The 19,127-nt window shown below is 40.2% G+C and overlaps 2 protein-coding genes across 3 annotated transcripts in view; one reads left to right on the top strand and one right to left on the bottom strand.

Moving 5' to 3' along the window:
- TMA16 (translation machinery associated 16 homolog) overlaps positions 1-2,504 on the top strand; it is a 32,609-nt gene extending 30,105 nt beyond the window's left edge. The window contains exon 8 of the transcript XR_006539592.1: positions 2,198-2,504. The gene's annotated coding sequence lies outside the window, so the exon portion shown is untranslated. The remainder of the gene's footprint in view (positions 1-2,197) is intronic.
- An 86-nt stretch (positions 2,505-2,590) lies between these two features.
- Positions 2,591-19,127, bottom strand: part of MARCHF1 (membrane associated ring-CH-type finger 1) — a 315,590-nt gene continuing 299,053 nt past the window's right edge. For both annotated transcript variants that reach the window (XM_044912584.1, XM_021698716.1), the window contains 2 exons: positions 13,568-13,715; positions 2,591-2,889 (listed from right to left, as the gene is read on the bottom strand). In XM_044912584.1, the coding sequence (XP_044768519.1) occupies positions 2,591-2,889; positions 13,568-13,715 (447 nt within the window). The remainder of the gene's footprint in view (positions 2,890-13,567; positions 13,716-19,127) is intronic.

Below are 19,127 nucleotides of genomic sequence, written 5' to 3'. Positions count from 1 at the left end.
AATGCTTATCTTTACTTTTCATTCTAGAAATGTTTTCTTAGTGTTAAGTGTAGCCTTTAATAAACAAGGCCTACTTTAGCCAATCATCTCCTACTGAGAAATGAGCTATGCACTTACCTATCTTGCTTAGGTCTGTCCAGAATTTAAACAGTATTTTTGGTGGTAATTAAGGTAAATAATCCTTTTCCTTTCAGAGCAAACAAAAGAGAAATCAAGATTTCATTGCTTGCTGGTGACAGATTACCCCACTCTCCCACCGCCCCCCCCCAGGAATATTTGTAAACAACACGTTTCCATTGCTAAGCTCTGGGAAAAATGGATTAGTAAAAAGCTTAGGAAAATTAACAAAAATTGAATCCAGGTTAATCGATTGGGTGAGATGCTATGGTTAAATCACCCAAAGCTTAGCTATTCATGAATATTTATCTAAAACCTTTAAAATGGAAATTTAAGAGGAAGTTAATACAAAGTTTAGTTTGTTTAAGGTTCATAGATTTTTTATTACAAGTATGTCCTTAGTTGTGCAGAAATTATGGTACACTTTAGTTACTTCAGCTTTGTTTTCCCTGTGCCTTTAGTCCATACCCTCTGCAAGTTTTAAGAAAGAAGAGTTTTAAACCTTTTGTTTCCTGACTGGCCGAAAACCTTAATGTTTTTCTCATGTACACACATGAAATCACACACACACATCACACACACACACACACACACACACAAATTTGACATTGTATACCTTTTCTTTATTTTTAGGAATTGGGACTATTTGGACTCATTGTCAGCCACTACTAATATTCATATCTTTCTCCACATTAAAAGATTATTTCCTTTTCCTTTTTTCTATGATAATCCATGAAGAACAAGCACACTGATAATTACAAAGTGCATCAATGTGATACCCGGGTTTGTGCAATGCAATACCCATGCTTTGGTTCTTAGGGCCATCATGGTTGCCTTTTCACAATAATAAATATGACAGCTAACAACAAAAAATCACCTTTTTAAATGTGAGACATCTTTCTTTCATGGGTCACTAACTCTATAATCATTAATCTAGCTCACTGCAGTAACATTCACGCTTCAGTTTTACATGAATATGCAAAGAACACAATAATCAACTGAACTGCCAAACCTAAACAACTCAATTTATTACTTATCACAAAGTCTGTTGAATATCTTTACTTCCCAGCTGAGCAAGGGAAATACTGTCAGCTTTTTAAAATAGTCTAAGTGCTTAGTCATAACTATTCATCTGTCAAGTTAGATACCACATGTGGATTAAAGAAAAAAAAAAAGCCTTACACATTTGACTTAACAATAATATTTAATTTTTGTTTCCCTAGCATATGTGCTTCATAGTAGCAAACAAGTTAATTTCAGAACTTTGCCACATGTAGGTCATTGTATCTTTCTATACTTTCATTTTTTTTCACCCTCTAGAGAAATGGTAAGTTCACCTAACTCTTTAACCAACCACATTATTTAACTTGATTAATTTAGTGCTGTATAAAACTGTAACATTTGTGAGACTTTGAATAAAAGAAGGAATTGAGCTGCTGTTGTGAAATATTCAATGGAGCAGAGGCTCTGCCTTTAATTTTAGGGCCTGTGCTAAACAATATGATTAATTCACATTAAGATACGCTGTAAAGATCAAATACATACTGGATTTTTAATTGTGGTTCATAAACGAGGATGTAAAATACCTTAATTTTTAATATTCATGACATTGAACTAACCTGATACATAGTGTTAAATGAAATATGAAAATTTCACTTATTTTTACTTTTTCTAATGGGGCTACTGGAAAATTTTAAATGTAGGCATGTGGCTTGCATTTGTGGCTCACATTATATTTCTGTTGGGCAACACTGTTTTACGGGGACCAGATAAAATATAGGACCTGATAGTTGCTTTCAGCTTCAGTGGGTACTTAACAGCACTAATTACACCCAAAAACTCTGAAAATCTGTTCATGATTTGAACATAATTCTAAATATTAATATCTTCAAATGTGTATTGCATCTATTTTAAAAACATGCATCTGGTAAAACAACTGGACTCCACGATAGCCATAAAAATCTGTTAGCTGTCAAAGTATGAATATCAAAATATGCATCCTCCAAGTTTGCTTCTGATATGACTTAAGGACAATGCAGACGATTTCAAGCTTAAAACCTAGTATGTTTCTTATTTCCAGATGAGACAGTTAACATGACGAGGCCTTAGAAGAAACACACATTGCAGTTCAAGTCTGTATTCTGAAACTTTCTCCTGTGAAGACGTGTGTGACCATTCAGGCTTTCGTCACTGCCTATGAGCATTCCTTGCTCCAGTGGCTCTTAATTGTCTTAGAAATCACTCTCTAGCAAACTTCTCACATTTCCGTATCATACTCTGGATGGACTGCTTCACGGGATCCTGGTCATTTGGTGTTGTTTTGGTCCTTTGCTTTTGAGCAAGGTAAGGAAAAATGAGTCCGTAGGAGAAAGAGAAGATAAAGGGAGTGAATACTTCAGGATCACTTCTGTCATGTGTAGTGGCTAAGGGCTAGAAAGATACTCTTCAGTGAAGAAACTCCCAGCTGGTCCCGTCACACTGGTATAACCTCAGGGGGGCCGCCGTCTGCAGCTGGCAGGGAATTGGTACCCGTTTGTGATACAGGCACTACCACGGCATCCTTGATGTCCGTGTTTACATTACATGAGAAGTTCTTCTCCTGCTTTTTGGCAGTGTCTGGGCAATTTTGCACAAAGATCACACGGTTGTAGGCCTTCAGCCTGCGCCATAACTGAACGTAGACTTTACACTGTACGTACATGAAGACAAGACCTCCCGTGAAGCCAATGGCCACCACAACCAGTTTTGTCCAAAATGGCCATTCAAGGACACCTTTGAAGTAAAAAAGAGAGAAAGTTACCACCAAGTTGTTATCAGTGGGTTTGGTAATTTTTTTCTATGACTCCTTCAAAAGACCATGCCTGCCTGCCAACTTGCATAGATAAGGAATCTATTGTTAACGGGCAGTAAAATTATAACCAGAATTGCTTAATTCCTTTCAACTCTTAAATGTACTGTTAAAATTGTACATGAAGAAAAACTTATCTACCACTATAATGATCTTATTTCTCCTAGCATCAAGTACCTACCATGGTTATCAGATGATATTGGACTTTTGACACTTTGACATTTATTCCTTAGAGCTAAATCTTTAAGGAAAGATAGTGAACCTACTAAGTGAAAGAATCAGTTTTAAATCCTTTTAAGAAGATAAAGTAATAGGTACTTCTATAGGATTGTACATACAGGTCCCCCCTCCCACCCTCATTCCCTTTAAAATTAAAAGGAAAAAAAAAAAGTGAAAGAAAGAAGCTGCCACATCTCACCAAAGAGAGACAGAATTCCTGAGTAAAGACGTGCATAAAATTTAGTACTTTAGTCATTTTTGTTTTGTAAATCTTCTTGTCACTGAGAACCACCACTTTCTTAGATATCAATGTTTTCTCTTAATTTGTACCATCAAAGCTAGAAATTGGCTTTCACAATTTTTAAAACTTGCACAAGAGTTTCTGTAACTATAACAATATTTAGGCCACACATGATTATGAATGTTAAATACATGATGGTCAAGAGTCCATCTCTTGCCAACACCAGGATGGTCTGGAGGATGGCTGTCTGCATTCCTGTGAAAGTCTGTCCAGTAAATGAGCTGGACCGGGAAGAGTGGTTAGAAATCACAGTTTATGGAAGTCTATGATTCTACTTTGGGTTTTATTTACTTTTCCTTATAACAATGAATGGAGTTATAGGACATGTCCTACCTGTATTTTGTAACAGTGATACTTGCTTTATGCTTCTGTAAGAAAACAGACACTAGACTTGTTTAGCTTCCTACCTTAGTTCTATTTATGCAAGGAGAACAATCATCTGACATACAGACTCGGGGTAGACCAGTGGTTCACAAGGGTAGTGGTTCTCAGGGTAGACCACTGTTTTTTTCCCCAGGGGCCATGTGGTAATGTCTGGAGATATTATTGTTATACCTGGTGTTGGAGTGTGGGGTGCTACTGACTTTTAGAAAATAGATGCCAGCGATGCTGTGTAAACATCCTGCAGTGTATAGGATAGCACTCCCCAACAAAGAATTATCCAGTCCAAAATGCCAGTAGTGCTGAGGGTGAGAAGTCTTGTAGGAGACAATCACTTCAGCCTCTTAGGAAATTTGTAGGGAGGATTCAATATACAAATCAGATATCTTGGAGTTCTCCAAATTTAGGATTTTTGCTCTTGGCTACTCTAGTGATCAGTAGTTTCTTGTGTTTGGAACGTTTTAATCAGACAAGCTGGAGAAAACATGTACTTTATCTCCCATTTTGCGGGGGGAGAAGTCCCCATGAATTACATCTAACTTTCCCCTCAGTCTGCTAAATCATACCACCAGCTGTTTTAAGTAAGTGCCTGAAGGTTTTCCATTTCTGAAGTTTTGTCCATGATATTTCTTCTCTCTGGGTTTTGCTTCCCTGTTTCTGCAGGTCTACCTTTCCCACAAAAGCCAGCTCAGGAACATTTTCCAGCTGGAATACATTTTACCACTTTTCTAGTTTCATGGTATTTCTTCCACTTGTGGCGTGAGTTAACTTTCTAACAAGTTATTTTTACTTTGTTACACCATAATCGTGACAAGCACAGAATTTATGTCTGATTGGTCCTTGTTTTCCACAGTGCCTTGCTCAGTAGGTATTTCAAAGATGAATAAAGCTTTTGAATTTCCAAGTTGGATTGCTTCGCCTCAGTCTTTTCAATATAACCGGAGGTACCAGTCTTTCTTCACTTGTCCACGAAGCTATGCTTTCATGAATGGGTGATCTGAAGAAGACTCCACTCTTGCCCCACCAATCCTTCCTGAAATAGTGACCAGAACCAAGAATATACCTGAAAATCTGGGCCAGGAGTGACGAGCCATATTCTGTGCCACTTCTGGAAGACAGTTTGATATTTCCACTTTCTTTCACAAGGTTCTCCAAGTCGATTTCTTCTCCTCCAATCATTCTTCCTTCATATGTCTGGGAAGTCAAGGCCCTCCATATATTCCCTGACAAAGTTTAGAGTACAGAGTATCTCCCTGCTCCACATCAGAAGCCCTTTGGGTGCAAACCCATTTTTCACATGACCATCTTCTCTCGGAGACAGCCTGATCTTTCTCTTTGCCTTTGACTAAGTGGGCAAGATTTTTATTTTCTATAAAGATATTACTGAGCAGTTGTATGATTTTACCTTGGAAAACTCACTGTAAGGATGTTGTGAGAAGAGATGCTAACACATGGGGCTAAGTGGATTTCTGAGAATGTTTCCATTGGTAAGCTATGTTTACCTCCTTATTATTGAGACTCAGAAAATTGTCTTCATACTCAACCTTGTTGGACTAGTTCTATGCTGTCTTCTGTAAAGAAGAATGTCCACAATAAGGAAGGGTGGTAGAAAAGAGAAGGCACAAAATCTTGTTCCTTTGTGTAAACAAGGAATTCTTTGTCCTCACTGAAGCTGGAACCTGAACTTGGAAATGCCAAGAGCACAAAGTTGTTTCTACTGGCCCAGTTTGGAAGAGGAATTTGGATAATCCTACTTGAGGCAATTCTCCCACCTGTTCATTTCTCTGAAGCCCAAGGATTGTATGTACTTCTTCCTTTGTGCTTGGGATCTTTCTTCAGGAGTTTCTGTAGGTTTAGGAATAAACTGTCTGCATCCCTCCTTCCTAAACACTAATGGGACACGCTGCTTAGAAATTCTTGGGCAGCAATTGAAGGAGTTTGGAGGAGCAGGTATTCTGTCCACATGCATTTTCTTTTTTTTTTAAGATTTTATTTGTCAGAGAGAGAGCACAAGCAGGGGGAGCGGCAGGCAGAGGGAGAGGGAGAAGCAGACCCTCCACTGAGCAGGGAGCCCGATGTGGGGCTCCATCCCAGGACCCTGGGATCCTGACCTGAGCTGTAGGCAGACGCTTAACCGACTGAGCCACTCAGGTGCCCCTGTCCACAACCATTTTCTAAGGAAATGGAAGTCTTTTGTCCCTGCTAATAGATAAATTTGACTCATTCACTGTTCATATTGTCATGCCAATCCTACATGAACGGGCAATAAATTTTCAAGCAGTCTCAACATAAGATTAAATTCTTCCAGGCCTCCTTTCTATAATTGCGTGTATATAATGTAGTGCTGGAGGGTTGCACTATCTTCCGTGCTGTCCCCAGACAATCAGCATGCCAATAGGTTTTCTGTGAAAGGCTTAAGATGGTCTGTAGATTTGTCCTGTGATAGGATATTGAAGACTTCATAAAGAAGAGTTAGATAAATCAAAATGCCACATTATGTCTGCCTGAATGTGTAGTCTACAAGAGCCACAGAAATCAGCCCACAATTTGTAGGGAAATTTATATTTAAAGAGCAAGTAAAAGTACTTTAGACAAAGAAAAACAAATGCACCTTTCAGCTCATCATAGGCTCTTGGGATTCTGAGTCTGTGCAAGATTTTTCTAGCAAGCCAGAGAGGAAAACTGGGGACTCCAGGTAAAAGTAACCGGTTATAGAACTTGAATAAAAAAATAAAAATGAATGACAGAATACAATTTGTAAATTGTTTTTTTCACATAAAAAATTCTTCCAGATATTCCTCACTGCATTTTCCATTGGGAATGGGTAAGGAGACATGGACTGGGACTATTTAAGGGCATTTCGCCTTCAGGAACCTGAGACTAGAGTTTACTGATAAACAGGATCCCTGCCACTGACTGTCACTTCTCTCCTTTACAATCACTATTTCTTCATCTTCACTCCTAGAAGCCCCCTCCTTCCTGGCTAAGAAATACCCAAATCCCAGATAAATTTTTACTCAATTTCTTTGCAGACCAAACCCCAATAGGATATCCCTTATCATGGTTAATGGCTTCTCAAAGGCTGTTTTCCCATGTAAAATCCCCACTCATTCTTGAGGATTATGGTTTTGTTTTTGTTTTTGTTTTTTTTAAGTAGCCCAACATGGGACTCGAACTCACCACAACTCTGAGAGCAAGACCTGAGCCAAGTTCAAGAGTCAGACGCTCAACAGACTGAGCACCCAGGCGCCCCGAGGATTATGGGTTTTATTCCTAACAATCAGCCACTTCAGTCTTTACATCTTCATCCATCCTAATTCGGATAGCTGTTTCATTTCCTTGAGGTATTGAGAGCCTGTTATCTGGCATTCTCTTTGGTCTCAGTTCCCTCATCTTTGGTAGCTTGTTCAAAAATACTCCCATTTGGCTCATGCCTTCCTGTAACTGGGTCCTTTGGTTTCCATCCCCTCTCTCCTTGACTCTGGCTGTGGCCACACACGACTTGTTTGGGCTGATAGAACAACAACAAATACAACACAACAGAAACTTCAAAAGTGTTCCCACTGTGTGTGTGGTTTGCTCTCTTGCTACTTTTTTAAACCCTAATTGACACGTGAAGAAGGCAGGGCCATCAAGCCTTGTGTGATGACAACACAGCTCAGTTGTTGTGTCATCCAGCCAAGAGCATGCCTGTGGCCAGACTGGTAGAGGAGGCCAGTCTTGATACAGTAGTCAGCCCATGCACCAGCTGTTGGCAGCCATGGGGTGAACCTGCAGACAGCAGCCAGACTGGCCCCGGCCAGAAGAAATGCCCAACTGATCTGCAGAATTTAGGAGTGAAATAAATGCGTGTGGTTTGAAGTCAGTAAGTTTGGGGGTGGTTTGTTATACAGCAAACGATAACTGATCTATCAGTTAAAAATGAAGGTAATAGTATTTACCTCACTAGGTTGTTCGTGTGGATTAAATGAATAGTTCTTGACATAGAAAGTGCAATGTAAATGTAGGTTATTGTTGCTTTCTGAGTGATTTATCACTCGTATCTTTGGCTGATCTTGAGTTGTAGATCAAAGCTTTCCCTGGTGCCTCTAACTAAGACCTTTCTAACTTCAATGGGCTTCAACCTTTGGATGTCCCATCTGGATTCCGGGCAATGAAAACCTCCAGAACCAGGAGAGAAGAAAGTCCAGTCAGCCACCAGCCAGGTCACTGTATTCAGTCAGCACTACACCCCCTTACCCTATGGCTCTGGGCATCCTTCCAGTTGGTAATTCCCTTCATGGAGAAAAGCTCAGAAATCGCACCGAAAATCAACTAAAAGGTCCTGAAATGTTTAAGTGGCAACTATGTGTATTATTTGTTAGGGAACATTGATGCCACACTTTCAGACTACAAGGACAATGGTTGGTAAACTAGGATGTATTCACTTTCAGACTCAGACTCATTTACTTTCTAGCTATATTGTTTCTCAGAAAACATATTTCCCAGCTCTCTCCACTGGAGGAACACACGCAAGGTCACCTGTAACATCTTGCTTCTTTGTTTTCTCTTTAAGTCAAATTGGGTAAACCAACAACCTCCCAGGTGAGTGTTTATAATAAAGCTGCAGATGAGGCAAATTACTTCCTTCCTCATCTTTAAAATAGTGATCTCTAAAATGTCTTACAGCTTTTAAATTGGAATTCTCAGAGTATTCTGCTTATCTTATGTAGCACATCATGTAACTGGAGACACCTGGAGTGTGTCTAAAAAGACTTTTAAACAGCAGAAGAGAACCTGTCTCATTTAACAGCTGCAGGGACAATATATATTTAGAAAAAGCATCTCATTGGTAAGTTGGGATATTTTTGGCTGGGTGCTTAGGTTATGCAGAGTTATAAAATGTGTTCGTGTAAGGGTGTGTGTGAGCGGTGGGACTAGGGAGGCGGTTTTCTCCTTTTGTCCTGTTTGCTTCTCTCTGGTTGCATAAATTATTAAAAAGAAAAAAACTTTCACATATTTGTAACATGTTCCTAAACTTGTTTAATGGTAATATTCACCGTGAGTAGAGACAAATACATAAATATATATAAATATGAATATATAGAACAAAATATATAAATATATATAAATTATACAAATATATATGTGCAGTGTTTGTATAAACACCCTATTTCAGTTTATTTGATACAAGGTCAAGTTCATGGTGTCTTTGAAAAAATGAATCAGAAAGAACCTTTGAAAGGTATTCAGTCCAACTTCGTTTTACCAATGAGGAATTTGAGCATCAGAGTGGTTATTTTATTCAAGGTAACTAGTCCGTGACCAAGGCAGAACTAGACCCTGGCCTTCTGACAAGGAGCTCAAGTCAGTGTTTATCATATTTAGCTTAACAATAACAGCACACATAATTACATTAAGGAATGTAAGGAATGCTTAAACAACAGTGCTCAAAAGGAAAACATTACATGGATTGCTGGGAAGTGATTTTTAACACCTACTCACAGCAGATGTTAACAGCGAAGGAGTATGGCACTAGCCATAGTTCTCCTCTGCTAGGGTCAGCCAGAGCTAGCAATGTTTTTGAACCTCTACCATTACTAAATGCTTGCTGAATAATGAAGCATAGCCCTTGCCCTGGAGTTACTTAGAGGCTTACAAGTGAGTCAGGCATATGAGAAAAGCAATTTGTTATGCTAGTCCCTAGTGGTGTATACATTTAAATAGTCCCGGGGCAACATTAAAATTTGTACTGCCATATGATTTCATTTATATGTGGAATCTACAAAACAAAACAAAACAAAAAAACAGAAATAGACTCATAAATACAGAAAACAAACTGATTGCCAGAGGGACAAGTTCGGAGAAAGCTGAAGTAGGTGAGAGGAGGTATGAACTCCCAGGTCTAAGTAAGTCATGGGGATGAAAAGGACAGCGTAGGAATTACAGTCAGTAATAAAGTAATAATAGCTTTATATGGTGACGGATGGCAACTGTCCTTAATTGTGGTGAGCCTTTTGTAATGTATAGAATTGTCTAATCACTCTGTCGTACGCCTGAAACATATTATATGGCAGCTATACTTCCATTAACAACCAATCTGCACCGACAGTCTCCCCAATAGTATACATTGTTGTGTTTTCTTGGTCTGTATTTTTGTGTTTTGTTTTTAACACACAAATAGTATACTGGAGCATTTTTCTAGCGTATGTAAAGATAAGGCAGGAAGAGCAGCGCTCCACCAAATTAGAGTTAGTGATGGGTAATCGAGGGTGTTAAAGTTTCAAGTACCGAGACTCTGATTTTTTATTTTTTATTTTTTTGTCATTACAGGTGATAGAAAAGTGAGAGAGCTGTCTGGAGCAGCAGGCTCATTTAGTCTAAAAGAACAACCATTAAAAACACAGGAAGAATTTTTTTTTCTCTCTAGCATTGTTATTACAATTCAAAGAATTTTGCTGTTTTATATTCAATCTCAGTTTGGGCTAAAGAAGGACAATTTGTTCCTCTTCAAATGTTTTTGAAGGTTTTCAAGGCGATTGAAAATATTTTGACTTTTAAATTAAGCAGTTTTTTCAAATTTTAAAAAGTAAATTCAGGCTCAGCACTCACGGTCCCAGTGCCAAAGGGAGATGAACATAATCCCAACTGATACAGATGCCCACACTACCCATAAATGTGTACTTTGGGAAGTCAGGCTTTAAATACAATTTGGACATTCCCTTTGCGGGATACAAATACAGACGATTCCCTTTGCGGAAGTCACTATAGTTTCCACCGGAAATTACCCGAGTTAGGAGCTGTCCCTCCTAACCAGTGCCCTCCTCATGGGCACTGCTTTCTGAGAAATACTCTTCCTAATTCAAAAGCTCTGAACACCAAAGATAAAAGTTATCTCATTTCCACTTGCTTTTAAGAAACTGAAAATAATTTTTAAAAGTGTATAGTAGAAAGCTGACCTTTATATATATATATAAAGCCAACCTTTGATTATCATTCAAGCTTTTCTTTTGGGAAATCTGACTGAGGGGACTGAGTGACAATTCACTGGGAGACTCTGGTCTGAAATCCTGCATCCACGCAGAACTGAGAAATGAAAAAACAAAAACATTTTGGAGAAAAATTCTAAAAGAAAGATAAAAGGTAGGAAAGTGTGGGTGTGAGGCGTTCACGCTTCATCATTCCTTCTGCAACATTGACTGGGCCACTTGCCCCAGTGTTTGGCGGTGATTACATTACTGAGCATGGGTTAAAGGTGGGCAGAAGTGGAGAAAGTCCAGTAAAGAAGCTGTTGCAGGTTTCAAGTAAAAGATAGGATAGTTTGCACACAGATGAGAGCAGTGGGAAAGGAGAGCCATGGACAGATTCCAGAGGCCTATGAGGTAGAATAATAGGATCTGGGGATTGACTGAAGGCGGAAGTGGGGGAGAGGGAGATGAGGAATGAAAACCCAAATGGGTTTGGGACCCGATGTTAATAATGCCTCTCCCACAGGTGTTAGGGTGGTCAGTGGTAGTAGATTACAAGTTTGGACACACTAAGTTTGGGGTGCTTGGAAGACCTTTAAATGGAGAGGTTCAGGAGGCAGATGCATGATGCGGAGTGCAGTACGAGCTGGAGATAAATCTGTAATATATATAGTAATAATATATATTATTACTTGGCTTGGCTATCAGCATGGAAATGACAACTGAAGATGTGGGTATCCAGGGGACTAGAGAATGAGCAGGCAGAGTGACATAAATGGAAGGAAGCTTGGGGCCATGGGTTTCTTGGATTCTGGAGACTCTGGTGGCTGAAGTTGAGATAGTCATGGTCATTGTAGGATAAATGATCCCTATTCACTCACATGTCTCAGAAGTGGGATTGAGTAACTGAATGTAAGAAAGGGGTTCTGAACTGTCTACATATGAAGGACAAAAGATTGCTTCTTGTTATGTCTAGGACAGGTGCCTTTAATCTTTCTTCCCTGGCATGTGGCTAGAGAAGACCAGAAGGAGCCCTGCAGGCTGGAATGACCAGACCACATCAGCGTGACTGCTGGGAGAAGGCAAGGCTACACGGGGGCGACTTAGGATTCTCAAACACTGAACTCTCAATCAGACATCTAAAGCTATGAAGTCTCTGGCTGTCAGATCTGCCCTCGATCACTAGGAAAACACTTGAGTCCTAAGATCCTACACTGGGTGTGCTGAGGTGGGGCTGGTGGTGGGGCGTTATCTTTGTTTTCTATACGTAGATGACTGCTGTGTTTATGGCACACTTTCTGTTACTTAGCTTGGGCCGGTACCTGTAACTATAGGGGACGTGGGTTAAAAAAAAGGGGGAGGGGTCCTATCCTCAGGGAACTTATTTAATAGGAATGTAATAGACATTTTTAATCCAGTATCTCAGGACCAATGCAGAATGTAGTTGTAAACAGTCTAGTTTGGTATTAATTGTAAATTGTAGATGTCAATGTAATATTGAACTGAAAAACAACCAAACCTCGCCACACCTGTTTTTCTAGCTTTTACTCTCATTCAGAAGAGAGCGAGAACTGTAATTCTGTCACCCACCCCAACACACACACACACAGCGAGAACTGTAATTCTGTCACCCACCTCCCCCACCCTGACACACACTCTCTCTCTCTCTCTGAATACATAGACCACATCCCCGCGCATCCGACGGGACGGGTCCTCAGTCCCTTCATCCCACGCGGCTTCTCCAGCGTCCAGGAGAGCGCTTGCCGGTGCTCACTGCTGCCACCATGCGGGCAAGCGTGAGAATGGAACATCCGTCCCTTCTGCTGTTACTGAATCCAAAGAAATGCAGAACAAAACTTTCCCTATTAATATTCTTTTCCTTCTTCATTCTTTCCCTCACTTCCTCTCCCTTATTTCCTATCGTCTTTTTCTTTTTTCAGTTTCTTTTTTTTTTGAGGGAGACACATAGACATCTTTTAGAACACTACAAACTTATAGTGTTAGCATCTGAACAAGTTCTCTTTTTAAGTTCACCAGTGGCCTGGTGGGGGGTAGGGGTTATTTTCTCACTTTTTTACCAGCTTTGATTTAGGCCACAGGCAGACAGATAGAGCCTGATGAGAAATGGAGCTGAGGACCTTCGGAAGTGAAGATAAACCACCTATTTTTCCCTCTGCTTTAAATAAATTATCCATTTCAGATGTAAGACTCTGCTTTAATGATTTTTAAATGACTTTCTTTGCAGACTTGACATCATCTTTCACAATTAAACTTAGCATGGCTAAAATTTCAAGCCATAGTGTTAAACTACTCAATCAAATTATATGGTACTAATTAATAAGCTACAACACATTCTTTACTAGAGTATCATCTTAATCATGTTTTAAAAGAAGCAACAACTGCAGTGAATTAAATAAAATGAAAAAACCTTCCACTTTCACAACTGTTTGTCTTTTCACATCAGGCAGAACAGGATCCCTACTCAGCTCCTAAAAAGCCTGAAGTGATGTGTGACATCTCTATATTTGTCCCTACTAAGGTTTAATGGACAATCAATCTCGCATCTCAGCCGGGGAGCCCTAGATATTCGATCCGAGTATTTATAACATAATTGGAGAAGACTTAATTGCCGGTACTTGTTTTTGCTGATATATCACACATGAAGACCCAGTAGGGAAATAGTTTCCCCACCCACCTCTGGTGTGGTCAGAGAATCCAAGAGGAGAAAAAAAAAAGAGAGAGACGTGCTCTTACCATTATCGTTGCCTTGCTTGATTTCCTCCGCTGTCCGATCTATTAATACATACAAAGACCAAACCACACAGGTGATGGCGATTACGTGGAATGTGACAGAGCAGAATATTTTCCTCCTTTCGCTCGTGGTCATCTGTAGTTTCTCCCACTGCAATCATAAATGAATCACACAATGCTGAGTTTCTAGCTAGGGAAATTTGCTCCCCATTTATATCCCAGACATAGACAATGAATAGAGGAAAAACATAAAATATCCACAATTTCACATAACACAACAACATTCAAATAAGTCTTTGTGTTGGGAAAGATACGGAATCATAACCCCTGGAGTTATATATAGCTTATTTATTAAAATGAAAAGAAATATTTTCCTATTCTCCAAACAAATTAAATCAAATAATTTCTGTTTTGCTAGCCTGTAGTTTCCTTGGGATAGTTTTACTGTTGCACAATTTTTAGAAATTTTAGAAAACATTTCCTTTCAGGTTTCTGCATATCACTTCTTTGTGGTACTAGATTATAAGTAGTAATAAGTAATCTCTTCTTGGATGAATACTTAACCGGATACAGTGTTGCATTCTTGAATGTACATTAACAAGTGTTTGAATGGCTGAATGATATCTGATGAGAGAAAGTCACCATCTGCTCACAGCCCTTGTCCTAGAGAACACATTTGAGCATCTGGGCAATGGGAGAAAAGTATCCTTTCAAGCACAGTCTTGATTTGCTGCTACCATTACTCTCAAAAATCACTCTCCTTTGGTCACACTCCTCAGAAAGTAGAGGCTGCTCCCTCCTGGGAGAGAAAGAGGGCCGCAGTTTTTACAGTAGTGAGTTAAGGTTTATATGAGGGAATATGTGTTTATTTATTTTGGAGAAACAGACTCTCAAAATTTGGATGCCTTGCCAGCCACGGTACCGCTTCATTTCTCTGTTAGGAATTGTGTGTTTAGTTTTCTTTGCACTATTTCTAAAGGAAAATCAAATCACTGTGATCTTATTGGAGGTGAACTGCAGTGCCAGACTTTCAAGAAACCATGATATTTTCCATTCTTATTATGCTCTCGCTAAAGCAAAATCTTTAGAACTTCAGAGGACCCCATTCCTTTCCCACCCATCCCCACATATAATTCCATGTACAATTCAGTCGAAGGTGAGGGCATACGTTCGTGCTCCATAAGTCCTGGCTTGGCCACCCGCATGGAGACATGGGTGAAATTGTTTAACTTCTCTGGGCCAGTTGCCTCATCTCCATAGGATGCCGACTGAGGCAGAGGCTGTGACAGAGGTTTGGGAGGAGGATACATTCTTCCCTTTTTCCTTTACCAACAGACTCATTCTGTGAGGGGTGACATCGTGCCCAGCTAAAAGCTGCTTTCCAACCTTTCCTGGCAGAGGTGGGCAATGGCTGGTTTCCGCCAATGAGCTGAGATGGCTATCGACTGGGGTATCGAGTTTTTGTCTTCCTGGCACAGGAGCTGCCCCTTCTTCCTTCCCTTCATTTTCTCTTCTTTGTTACCTGGAATTCATAATTAACGGTAGGAGTCCCAACAGCCATCTTGCAACCTCAAGGAAAAGTCTTGAGAATTGGAGAGATCTCAGTCCAACAAACAATGGTTCATCTCTGGATGCCCACTTACATGCGAGGAAAATAAAGCCCTGTCTGATGGAGCCATTGTTTCTCAGGACTCTGCTACTTGCTGTCAAATACAATTCCTGATAAAAGAATTAAATGGATACTTCCTAACTTCCCTTCCAGTCTGACGATTAAGATCCTATAATTTCATTTGTAAGAAGGCCCAATACTTAATGTCTGATCAGGATGCTCCAGAAAGTTTGGTAAAGCCTTTAGAGAAATAAAGGTTTCATTTCCAAACGCCATCTATTCCCCTCCTACTGGCTAGTCATCAACACAGTTTTCCTTGTAAGGGGCTCTTAGAGCCAATTAAAAATTTCACACTTCATCTTGTACTTTCTTTTTCCTTAAACTATATTTTATATATTATTCCAAATAAATAATGGAGAAATCGTGGTAATGTGGCTCTGAGAAAACCAGGTGCTTCAATCTAGGATCTATTTTTAATTAATCAACATTGAACCGAAGATTTTAGTATGTATATCTTGGCTTTTATCAAAAGTTCACGCCATATCTGTGAAAGATTGATTTTTAAAATTCCATTTTGTCATTGATTCGTTGTCATGTTCATCTGAACAGCCTGTATAATTATAAAATAGAATATTATCACTTGGCAATAACATTTTGTGATTTAATAACTTGTGAATTATCTTTATGGCCAATGTGACCAAATAAAAAATGCAGGATGGTACAGAAAAGTGGCTTTACAAGTTCAAATTTCCTAAATGTTCTGAGTGGATGAAAATACCTACAGTAAACAGAATATCCAGACCAAATCAACCATCATTTGCAGAAAAAGAACCTTAAGAATTGTGTCTTCTTAAATCTAAGGAGCATTTTGACGGAATGGCTGAAACACATTTTTCAAATGTAATGAGCCTCAAAGAAAAAAATATCCATGGGGCTGACAGGGATGGACCAAGCCATTTGTAAAGCCTCCTTCTGCTTCCAGACAATAGAATCTCCTAAGTTGTCACTTCCTGAACTCAGTCACATTTTAAGGGGGAAGTGAAGTGTAAAGGGACCATCAGACTCTCTTGCTTTCCCTTATAAATTCTTACAGGGACTATTTGGGAATTCAAGAGACAGCACACAGGTAAATGCAATGCCGCAGTGCCCTCTCCCTAATGATTACATTATTGCACCCAATATTCAGCACAGAGTGCCAACAGCAATCCGTGCATTTTGTAAAATGTTCATCCATCTCCGCGTGTTTTCACGCTTATATCCAAAGTTTGAGTACGTTTTGCAAGACTTCACGCTGAGGAATGGATCGAAAAGGCAAGGATAGAAATCATATTTTAACAAAGCTGCCATGAAGGGGCTCTGATTTAATATTTGGAATGCTGAAATTTAAATGCCACTTCACCAAAGCTTTTGGGTCAGGAAAGTGATAAGCTGTCCAGATGCACACAGCCTTTGTGCTCCCCTGTCCAGTTTTACGAAGCAGTGTATGCTGAGGTCCCCGCGAGCCCGGGTGCGATGTTTACCGTTGGGATCTCTCCGAACGGAGATGGGAGAGACAAGAACTTCCCTGGGTCAGGTGTCAGGTTGGCCCCCGCTCAGCAGCAGGGTCGGCCTCACCCGCGCCCTTGTTCCAGATGCGAATTCTCACACTCCACTTAGGAGAGGACTCTGTGTTGGCTTTGCCCACAGGCACACAGAAAATATCAGCCTTTGCTCCGTCTCTGATGACACACAGCTCTCTGGAGACGGCGCAGCCTCACTTTCACCTTGCCACAGCAGGGCAGCGGGCCATTGCCTTTCCTCTTCGGATTATTCAGGCTCCAGTCAAATATCCGTCCCCAAGTTCCTCAGTTTTAAGAGAACACATGTGGGGGTGCCTGGGTGGCTCAGTTATTAAGCATCTGCCTTCAGCTCAGGTCATGATCCCAGAGTCCTGGGATCGAGCCCCCCATCGGGCTCCCTGCTCCTGGAGAAGCCTGCTTCTCACTCTCCCTCTGCCTGCCACTCTGCCTACTTGTGCTCTCTCTCTCTCTGTCAAATAAATAAATAAAATCTTTAAAAAAAAAAAAAAGGACACGTGTGTCTCCAAGCTGACTCAAGGAAGCTGGTGGAACTGAGAAACCGGCAGCTCCCTTTCCCTGCCCTGAGGGGCAAGGGACAGCCATGCACCACAGCACACCACCCCACTTTCTACAAACCTTTATGCTGCCCCCATCCGTCTGCAAGTCCTCTTTTACTCTTTCAAAATGGGAGATAAGCTAATGGGGGCCAAACCAGTTTCACAAAATCTTAGCACCTTCTACATGGATGGTTTTGGACCTTGCTGTAGGCTTTACAATGTCTGGGTCTTTGGTACCTGTTTTATTGTTCTTGCCCTTTGGTGCCTTACTGAAACCCCTCAACAATAGAAAGAATTGAGCAGAACTCTGTTATTCACTTAGAAATATACAACTAGATTTTTTTCTGAGGACTTCCAAATTGGAGTATAAATTGATGCAAAGATTGTTTCTGTGAAATTTTCCATTCATGCTAGCTAAATCTAACTGTGCAGGTTTTCTAGTTTCAATTACTTGTATTGGTATTCTGTCCTAAAATACAATTTAAGAAATACCGTCCAATAAGAATGTCTTTTAAAATCTTCCTGTCAGTGAAGAATAAAGGCAGTTCATTTGCACAATATCAAAATACACGGGCTGGGGACTACTTTACTAATTCCACTTCCTTTTCTTCCTTGACATAGTTCCAACTACATTTTCTAACTTTCTTAATGGCCTTAAAACCAGAATGATCAGCAGTCTATTGAATGATGGAGCAAATAACTACCACCAGGTGGCATGAGGACCATACCGTAGGAGTAACCAAGACTATTTTCCCTGCCTAGAGCCAGACTCAGGAGCTCCCAGCCAGCCAGCTGTGCAGCTCTTTCTAGTCATTTCAGCAACCAGCATAAATGCAAAACCACACCTAATTGTCCCTCCCTGTCATAACACTTAAAATATTCTGAATCTACTTACCATATGGTAGAATTTTACTGCACGTGCGTGAAAATAATATCCGGGACAGCACATCTAAAATTAGATTTTTATTTTTTTTTATCTGCATGCTTTAGTAAGATGTATTCTGCCCGAGGATAGTAAGTAAACCCTACAAAAGTTCTGAGGTTTACAATATTGGTGAAGTTTCTAGAGGGCCCACTGGCGTGCGGGCAGTGATTTTTTGTTTTTTTTTTAATTGAAGAATAGTTGACACATGTTACATTAGTTCGAGATGTACAACATAGTGAGTGATTCACAAGTCTATACACTACCCGCTGCTCACCACAAGTGTAGCTACCATCTTTCACGCTACAACACTATTATGATGCCATTGACTATATTCCTTTGATCCCGGTGACTTAGTCATTCCATAACTGAAAGTCTGTACATCCCACACCCTGATCCCCAGCCCCTGTCCCCGCAACCATCAGTCTGTTCTCTGTATTTACGAATCTGTCTCCTGGGGCGGTGGTTCTTAAAAAGTGTTCCGCAAAAGCATCAGCTTGGGGCTTGTTGGTGTTAAATTAACGAAACAAGGAGGCCACTGGGCGGAGGCGGCTCTAATACCACGGCAGCCTACCTAAGCTAACCCAAATCTAAGCCTATACATGCCTGAAGGCTCAGCAATGGAAACCTCGGGATAACCAATCACAAAAAGCCAACTAGACTTTGAGCTACAGCCAATTGAATGATTACCTTTCTTTGCTTCTGCATTTCCTCTATATAAGTCTCTCCCCTGGATCCTGTGGATAAAGAGCTCCCAACCATTTCTGGTTTTGTACTGCCTGATTCAAACTGAGTTTCCTCAAATAAACTCTTAAAATTTTTAAAATGCCAGAGTTGAGCTTTTAATGTTGGAAATGCAGTATTTTGGGCCCCACACCAGACTTACTGAATCAGAAACTCTGGAGGTGGGGTCCTA

This window comes from Neomonachus schauinslandi, chromosome 2 (assembly GCF_002201575.2).
Source record: "Neomonachus schauinslandi chromosome 2, ASM220157v2, whole genome shotgun sequence".
Classification (NCBI taxonomy): Eukaryota; Metazoa; Chordata; class Mammalia; order Carnivora; family Phocidae; genus Neomonachus; species Neomonachus schauinslandi.
The sequence above is the reverse complement of the archived record's forward strand: the minus strand, read 5'-3'. Positions and strand labels throughout refer to the sequence as shown.